Source organism: Monodon monoceros, unplaced genomic scaffold (assembly GCF_005190385.1).
Source record: "Monodon monoceros isolate NGI ecotype Baffin Bay Population unplaced genomic scaffold, NGI_Narwhal_1 Super_Scaffold_22, whole genome shotgun sequence".
In the NCBI taxonomy this organism is placed as follows: Eukaryota; Metazoa; Chordata; class Mammalia; order Artiodactyla; family Monodontidae; genus Monodon; species Monodon monoceros.
Window position 1 is genome coordinate 127,167,730 of NW_021703779.1, and position 8,103 is coordinate 127,175,832.

The 8,103-nt window shown below is 62.3% G+C and overlaps 1 protein-coding gene across 11 annotated transcripts; it reads right to left on the reverse strand.

The window, feature by feature from the left end:
- Nucleotides 1-69: 69 nt before the first annotated feature.
- RENBP (renin binding protein) lies at nt 70-6,408 on the reverse strand. Of its 11 annotated transcripts, none has more exons than XM_029240965.1 (10): nt 6,378-6,408; nt 5,962-6,071; nt 5,773-5,848; nt 5,605-5,680; nt 5,242-5,417; nt 3,713-3,937; nt 3,065-3,146; nt 2,699-2,961; nt 2,574-2,600; nt 70-2,018 (listed from the first exon to the last, which is right to left on the reverse strand). In XM_029240965.1, exons 2-10 carry the CDS (start codon nt 6,066-6,068, stop codon nt 1,686-1,688), a joined length of 1,365 nt encoding a protein of 454 aa, XP_029096798.1. In that variant the 5' UTR covers nt 6,069-6,071; nt 6,378-6,408; the 3' UTR covers nt 70-1,685. The 11 variants fall into 11 exon arrangements, with proteins under 11 accessions (XP_029096798.1, XP_029096797.1, XP_029096795.1 ...); XM_029240964.1 differs by having other exon boundaries at nt 6,345-6,382; XM_029240962.1 differs by lacking the exon at nt 6,378-6,408 and having other exon boundaries at nt 72-2,018; nt 5,962-6,328.
- Between the last annotated feature and the right edge of the window lie 1,695 nt (nt 6,409-8,103).

The following is an 8,103-nucleotide window of genomic DNA, read 5'->3' on the forward strand; positions in this document are numbered from 1 at the left end:
GTGCTCCGCAACAAGAGTAGCTACCGACCGCAGTGAGAAGTCCGCGCGCAGCAACAAAGACCCAGCGCGGCCAAAAGTAAATAAATATAATTTTAAAAAAACTATGTAAAAAGAAACAGAACCCTGAGGAAGTGCTGACCTACCATGTAACTTTGTAACAAGTTATTCCTTTGGAGCTCCTGTTCCCTGCTTCACAGGACTGTCTTGCAGTGGATGAGATTGTAGATAGCGCTACATTGTAGATATCCCGTACAGAGGTCTGACTTCTCCCTTGCTCACCACAGGTCCCAAACACATCTCCCCCTCCCTCGGAGCCACCTGAAGCCTGCCCCTGCCCAGCAGCTCTGTTGACCCTTTCCAAATTCCTCGCTTCTCTCCTGCCCAGTTCCTTCCAGATGCTCCAGGATAGACCTCAGAGCCCTGGCCTAGGCCCTTCCTCCCCAGATAGAGACCTGAGTGGAACCCCTTCTCAGAAGGACCATAGAATAAATCAGTGACATTGAAGTCCACTACCAAAAATGTCTTTTTAAATGGGGACCTATGAGTAGGTGTATTCTTCATAGGAGGGAAAACTAGTTCTGTATCTGTTCATTCTATCTTTCCAGTGACATTACCCATGTCCTTACTTATTATTTGACTACTGGATATGACACGGGAAGATAACAAAGGATTTGACTGTTTTCCTGTCCAGCCTTTCCATGGATGTCTGAATTTTTGCTTTCTGTATTGTTATGACGATTAGTGCATAGTGAATTACCTGTTGTTTATAACTTTTGTGATTGTTCGATACAATCTCTCTTTCTTGAAAATGTATTCCTTAAATTTCACTTTATGCAGTTAAGAGCGATCACCTCGAACACATGTTCTCTATGAATGCATTCAATATTAACATGTATCGCCTCTGGTCTTGTGGCTCCCGTGTTTGGAAGCAGTGACGAGCGTGTGCAGTACTTGGAGCTGCCTCTCTAACCACAGCATAACACGAGCACATTTGGAATTTCTACTGGTGACAAAGTCGGACACTGCTAATACTGTGGTTCACTGCTTTCATTCATGATGGACGTGAATGCTGGATTTCAGTTAGAGGTTAGTGCAAATAAAGGTGGAATTTTCTCTCAGGTTTCAAAGCCCACAGACCTCAGAATAAGACCCCCCTGTTGTAACGCCTCCCGTACTGGGGTTTACTAATGGAGTGAGTCGTGGCTTTAGAAACACATCGGGAATCTGCCTTCATTCCCCGTCAGGCTCAGCACCCGAGGTGCCCGTCGGCAGCAGCTGGCACAGCTCATCACTCTGCTCACGGCACTCGGGCCTCTGCGGGGGGGCGGGGGGGCTGGCTTCCTTCCTACCTCGCAGATGATTCTCTCTCCTTTGATGGGCCTGCCTATTCCCTCTTCTCCTTTCCTTCTGTACTCCAAGGTTACCTTGCCTCACGTGGCCAGCCCACACCTCTCCCGCTCGACCACACTCTGACCCCTGAGCCGCTGCAGCTCCCACCCCGGGCCAGGCCCCCACTCACTAGCCAGGATGACAGCCACAGCCCGGTCTCCCTGCCTTCGCCTAGTGCCCTCTGGCCTCCCCTCCTGAAGCCCCAGCTTTTTTCCTTCCCACTAGCCCCCTAGTCCCCTGACCTTGCTTTATTTCCCAGAGCTCTCATCACCATCTGTGTTTGCTGGTTTACTTGTTTATAGTCGGTCCCACCAGCACCAAATGTAAGCTCCAGTGGGGCAGGGGCCACTCTCTTGACTGAACAGAGGGCACCAGGGCCGGGACTTCCAGGAACTCTCAGACCTACTGAGGGAACACGTCCGGCGAGGGGGGGAAGGAGGGGGTGTGCCGTGCCTGCGGTCTCCTCCACACCGCTGAGACCAGGAAGCAGCACTTACCTGGCGGAAAGTGTACTCGGCCACCTGGTAGAAGATGTTCAGCAAGGCGGAGTCCCCGCTCTCACTGTAGCCCATGAGGAAGGCGATCATGGCTTCACTGTGCGGCCACCAGAGCTTCATGGCCCACTCCAGCTGAGAGCAGAGCGGAGGCAGGCATCTGAGAGCCCTGGACCCCACTCCACCACCCGTGTCAACAGGAGAGTCACCCCCATCTTTCGGGCCCTGGCTCAGACTCCATCTGGCCCAAGCTCTTGGAGCTTAACCACGGGACGAACGTCTCTGGGGGCCTTAACCGCCCATCAGATCGCGACTAGCTTCCTGAGCCAGATGTAGCCCAAGCGGCCCCTCCCAAAGGGCAGGGCTGGGGTGGGTGCCCCTTGAGCCCTGGAATCGAAACCCCGGCTGCTCCCACTGCTGATGCCTTAGGGTCACTCAGAGAGCCTTTCCAAGATGAAGGGCCATGTGTCTCCGCGTGGGCATGGCCTGCACTCCCTCACGGCCTCCCTGTGCATGTGAGCTTGAGGGCCACCGGCACAGGAGTTGAGCTTCCCACTGGGGTCACACTGGGCAGGTTCACTCCTCCGAGCCCCGGGTCCCCCTCTCTGAAATGGGTGACGACAGCACGCACCTCCCTGGGCAGAAAGCCTTCGACAGGCGAGTACCATGTAGCCCTGGGTACATTCCCACCTGGGTGGGGCATAGGCCGTCAGCATCCTGGAAGTAGAAGAGACCTCCATGGTCGGGATCCCATCCAGAGCGGAAAGGCAACAATAGGAACTTGTCGATAACGTGGGCTCGAAGTTTGGGGTCACCTCTCCGGACGGCGTGACGGAGCAGGAACCAGCCAGCTTCCAGCGCGTGGCCTGGTGAGGGCTCGGGTAAGGCAGGCCGCGTGTCCTCCCCCAGGCGGGGGGCTCAAGCGCTGTGCTGACCGCTGACTCCCTTCCTCTCTGCCCCACTGTGGGGCCTGCTTTGAGCCCCCCAGCCCTGCCGGTCTGCCCCAGAATCACCCTCCTGCTGCTGACACGCCAGCGTGGGAGGCCCGTCCCTCCTCCCCTGCCTGGTCCTCGGTGCGCTGAGGGCGGAGGGAGGAGGGCACTCCCTGCATCTGGAGTCCAGAACCAAGGCTGAGCGCCCCCCTCCTCCCGGGCCGCCCCCCAGCCCACCCCGCCCCTCACCTGGGTTCTGGTGTCTCCCCAGGCAGCCAGAAAGCCCCTCGCCATCCTCTGACACATTCTCCAGCACAGCCTGCCCACCCCTCTGCCGAGGGAGGAGTAGAAGGTAGCTTGGCCTTCAGCACCCCCTGACCCCCGCCCCATCATCCAACAAGAAAGACGCGCCCTCCCACGCCCCTCCCTCCTGATCTGCAGGCTTGGGTGGCCTCACTCGGAGGGCCTTTGGAGGAGGAGCCGATTCACTCCCAAGGGTCTGGACCTGTCCTAACCCTTGCTTTGGGCCTGGGCCCCTGACGTGGGGAGGGTAAGGCACTGAGCGGAGGCTGAGACCGGGGCGGTGGGGGGGGGGTGGAATGCGCTGTGCAGAGGCCTGGAACGAAGCTGAGTCCGGCCAGGCTTCCTGCTCCCCGACGTGCCTGGGGCTCTGGCACCCACCCCGGCTCCCCCGGGGCCCTCCTTCCCTTCCCGAGGGCTCTGGGCCGCACCTCGCCCCATCTCCCCAGTCTGTAAAGGGAGCCATCGGCGCCCGGCTCCGGGGGTGGGTGCGGGCGGAGGAGGCGCCCCGGGGGGTGGGGCGTAGGGGGTCGCCCTGCCCCCCAGCTCCCCAGGCCCTGTCTGGCGGCCGCCGTCCGCCCGCTGCCCTGCCCCCACCTGCACGTGCCGCAGAATCCTCCGAGCGCACCAGTCCCCCAGCTCCGCGTAGCTGCCCGCCAGCTCGTCGTCGGCCTCCCCGAGCTGCTCCACCAGGCTGAGCAGCATCATGGGCGCCGCCATGGACTCCGCGGCCGGGGCCCCAGGGAGCTGGGGCCGGCCCAGCCCAGAGGGGTCCTCCCGCACCCAGTGCACGATCTGATCCATCATCTCCACCGCCTCGCTCTGGGAGGGATGAGGGGAGGCCCAGGCTGAGCTGCATCCCATCTAGGCTGGTACCCCAGGTGCTGACCTGCTGGGTCCCCAGCCCTGGGGTGAGAGAACCATGTGCTCCCAGCCACTCATAGGACACCTTCACCAAGGCCTACTCTGGGCCTGGCCCCGGGCTGGGGGCTAGGGCTCCCACTCTGGGGGCGTAGACCATTCCCAGACAGTGAGGTCACGTTTGAAAGCAAGAGGGGGCCCAGGGAGGAGGGAGCGGCCCTCTCCCGGCCAGGGCAGGGCACGGATTGATCCCTGTGAAACTGAGCAGGACCCTGCAGAGCCTTCTGGGGGGTAGAGCCCCTGTGTACCCCGCCTCTTGTCTGTAGAAAAGCTTTAGCCTCCAAGGCCCTCCCCGAGTTCCAAAGAGCAAATATAATCATAGAAGTGAGAAAATGCAGAAGCAGAGGAGAACAGATAAGCAACACAAAATAATAATAGTTTAGCCGTAAGAGAAAGTCATGGACCTTTAGTTGCTCCTCAAGGGCTATAGATCATACCCTGAGTCATATCCCTGAGTTGTTTTGCAGATACTAAGACCCCCACCGGGCGGAAGAAGGTAAGGGCGTGCTGACCACTGGCGTGTAGACCCCAGACCACTGGAACCAGAAGGTTGATGTTGACTCCCTCCCGAAATACCACCTGGTTACCTGACCACCAAGCAGTCAGAAGAACGTCCATAAGCTGATCAGGTATCCCGCCACCCCCTCCCTCACCTTGCCTTCAAAAGCCCTTCCCCGGGACTTCCCTGGTGGCGCAGTGGTTGAGAGTCCGCCTGCCGATGCAGGGGACGCGGGTTCGTGCCCCGGTCTGGGAAGGTCCCACATGCCGCGGAGCGGCTAGGCCCGTGAGCCATGGCCACTGAGCCTGCGTGTCCGGAGCCTGTGCTCCGCAACGGGAGAGGCCGCAACAGTGAGAGGCCCGCGTACCAAAAAAAAAAAAAAAAAGCCCTTCCCGGAAGCCATCGGGGAGTTAGGGTCTTTTGAGCAAGACCTGCCCTTTCTCCTTGCTTGGAGGCTCGCAATAAACCCTGCACTTTCCTTCACCTGTAGACGCACAGTGACAGTACAGTGCAACACCGGGGGGGGTGGTGTTACCAGCAGCCCTGGGCTGTGGGGGCCCAGAGTAAGGACTGACGGTGACGATAGACCCGGCCCTGCACGCAGGACCCAGGGAGGGGCTCGCATGCTGAATGGGAATGCTCTGGCAGCCATGCCCAGGACAGGCGAGGGCACGGAGACACGCAGGGCAGCCTTCCTCCCATGCACCTGGTACTGCGCGTCCCCTGTCACCCTCCACAGCTCATTCATGGCCATGGTGTAGAAACACTCGCTGAAGATGGTCCGCTGCACCTTGACCGGGCGGCCGTCCCTCGTCAGCACAAAGGCACACTTCTTTGCAGGAGGTGCCACTCGGGCATAACGCAGCAGAAATTCGCCACCTGCTGGTCGGGAAGGTGGCCTGCTAGAATTTGGGTGAGGATGCCACCGCCTCCCCCTTCCTCCCTACCTGCGAGCATACCGGGCCCTTTGCTGCTTCTAGACCCCTCTAAGAACTAGGCACCTAGGAGCACGCATGCTACAGAGTGACTTGGAGTGGCCTCTGGGGAGATGGGGACCCGGAGGGGGCACCTGCTTTAGCCGCATTCAGAAGCTCAGGGCGGCGGAAGCGCTCAAGCTTGCGGTACAGGCGACAATACATCCACACCTGTGGGGGAGTGGAGGAAACACGGCTTAAGTCGGGAGCGGCCCAGTCCTTGGGGCCGGGCTGACGGCAAGTCGCGGGTGCCCCTGTCGTACCTGCCTCCCCTGCAGCCAGACGTACTTGAGGTCGTCATACACCTGCCCGTCACGGCCAAGGCACGTGAAGAAGCCCCTGTGGGCCACACGCAGCGTTAGCCGAGCCCAGCAGGCCTGAGTCAGCTGAGTGAGGTGGGGACTCAGCAGGGGCAGGGACCCCGCCCAGGGCCCGAGCAGGGCGAGGCGCACCCGTGCTCCTGGTCGTGGGAGTGCTCCAACCAGAAAGCCACCACGACATCCAGCTCATGCTCCACCCGCTCCTTCCAGGCCTGCAGGGTCTCTCTCTCCTTCTCCATGTCCTGGGAAACTTGCACTTGGAGGCACGGCTCCCCCTCAGACCTCCCCATCTTTCCGGGTCCCAGCCTCCTCAGTGGGTCCCTTGGTGCCCCAGCTCACCCCAGGCTCGAGTGGACCCCAGGGCTGGGTCCCCCAGGCCCCCAGGCTTCGGGACCCAGCCCTGTGCGGGTCTGCCCTCCAGACCCAGACCAGCCCCAGGACTGACCCCGCCGCCCTGGGGCGCCTCCAGGACAAGCCCTCCTCCCCCACCCCCTCCCGGGTCCCACACCACTGGCCTGCCACACTCGGAGACTCCCGCTCGTCCCCACCTCTCCGCCAGGAAGGCGCTCGGAGCCGAGCTGGTCGCGGTCGCGTGACTGTCACTCAGCTGACCCAGCCTAGCCCCACCCACCCCTCCTCCCCGGGGTTCCGCCCGGACCTGGGGGCAGAGCCCGCAGCGGGGGCGTGGCTTGGCCGGCTTGCGACTCCACCCCGGCCTCCGGCTGCGCCCCGACTCTTGGCCCACCCCACCTTTGGGCGGCAGAGTCCCGCGGAGCCCCTCTGCTGGACAGCCTCCGCTCAAGATCCTCCCGGTGGGAAGTGCTGGGTGAGCTGGCAGGAGGAAGGTCCGGGACGGGGGGTGGGGTGGGGGTCCAGCAGGGGGCTGGACAGGGCGGGGCGCGGGCCCAGGTGCAGCAGGAGAGAGCAGCTGGAACTGGCTGAACGCCTCGGCTCCTCTGACCTGGGCCCCACAGCGGGGCAAGTCCTCTCTGATGAACCAGCCCCTCAGCACCTGACCTGTTCGCCCCAGTGACGGCAGCTCGAAGGCCAGGCAAGAGGGGGCATCCTGGGCCCTCTCCGCCGTCACACCCCCGAGTTCTCCAGGTGTATCTTCTAGCACCCGTATCTGATTTTCACTTCACGGCTCTGTGACTGTCTGATCAGGTCTGGTGCTCTGAGGAAGGCTGGCCGAACTGTCGCCTGCTTGCCCAGCCAACGGAAGAATTATGTGGAGGGGGCGTTCCAGGGACCCTGGGCTCCCAGTGGGGCTCAGGGAAGCTTGGCCTTCAGGGTCCGTCGCCCCGTCTTCCGGAAGGAGGGACAGCAGCCCAGGAGTGTCCTACAGCCCTGGGACAGGGGCCTGGCGCCCCTGCGGCTCCCGCAGCTGTGCACTGGTCCGGACAGCACGGGGGACCGGCAGCTGGTGTGCCCTGTGGCTGCTGTGCCCCTCCACCCTCCGCCTTCCCTCGTGCCTGCGTAGGGGGGTCCCAGCCGTGGGCCCAGCTGGGCTGGTGTCAGCCGCCTGCCTGCGGATCCCCTGCTTTCCTGGCACTCTGTCTCCCTCATGCCTGGGCAAGGAGGAGCCTTGCTATGGGGAGGGTTCTAAGGTTCCTACGGGTGGCCCCCAGCTCTGGGTCCCAATCCCGAGGTGAGAGCCGGCGGCGTTCCCGTCCCTGTGCGGGGCTGGAGCCCAGTATTTTGAGACCGGTGCTGGAGACACCAGCAGCATGGCCCTGGCCGTCCAGAGAGCCGTGCAAGTGAGCAGAGGGACGACGGATGGGCAGCAGGAACCTGGCGCCCCTCCCCCCCACGCTGTGAGCATCCACAGAGCGGCGTACTATGTGTCTGGCAGATCTGCACAGGCCCCTTCTTTCCCGAGTCCCCCAGGTGGGCCCCCCCTCCCCCGGCTGCCCCGCATCCCCCCACCCCCCACCCCTGCACGTTGCTTCTCCTGCTCTAGCCTGAAGGACACGTGCCTGCCGCTCTCCCTGGGCCTCTGTCCCCGCCAACCCCCATGAGCTGTGAGGCGCCCGGGCTCTGAGTCAGGTCAGAGTCGGTGTGGTGGAGGCCCGACAGGACCCCACACTCATGAGACCCCGCGCTTCCAGCGGAGGGAGTACCAGGGACAGGGGCGCACTCTGGGAGGCCTCTTGGGCGAGGCACCGTGGCGCGTCCGCGGGTTAGAGAGGGAGGAGGTGGCTTTTGGTACCAGAGCGACTTGCCAAGAGCGGGGAATGAGGTGGGGCCCCCGGATCCCCGTCAGAGTGCGGGGCC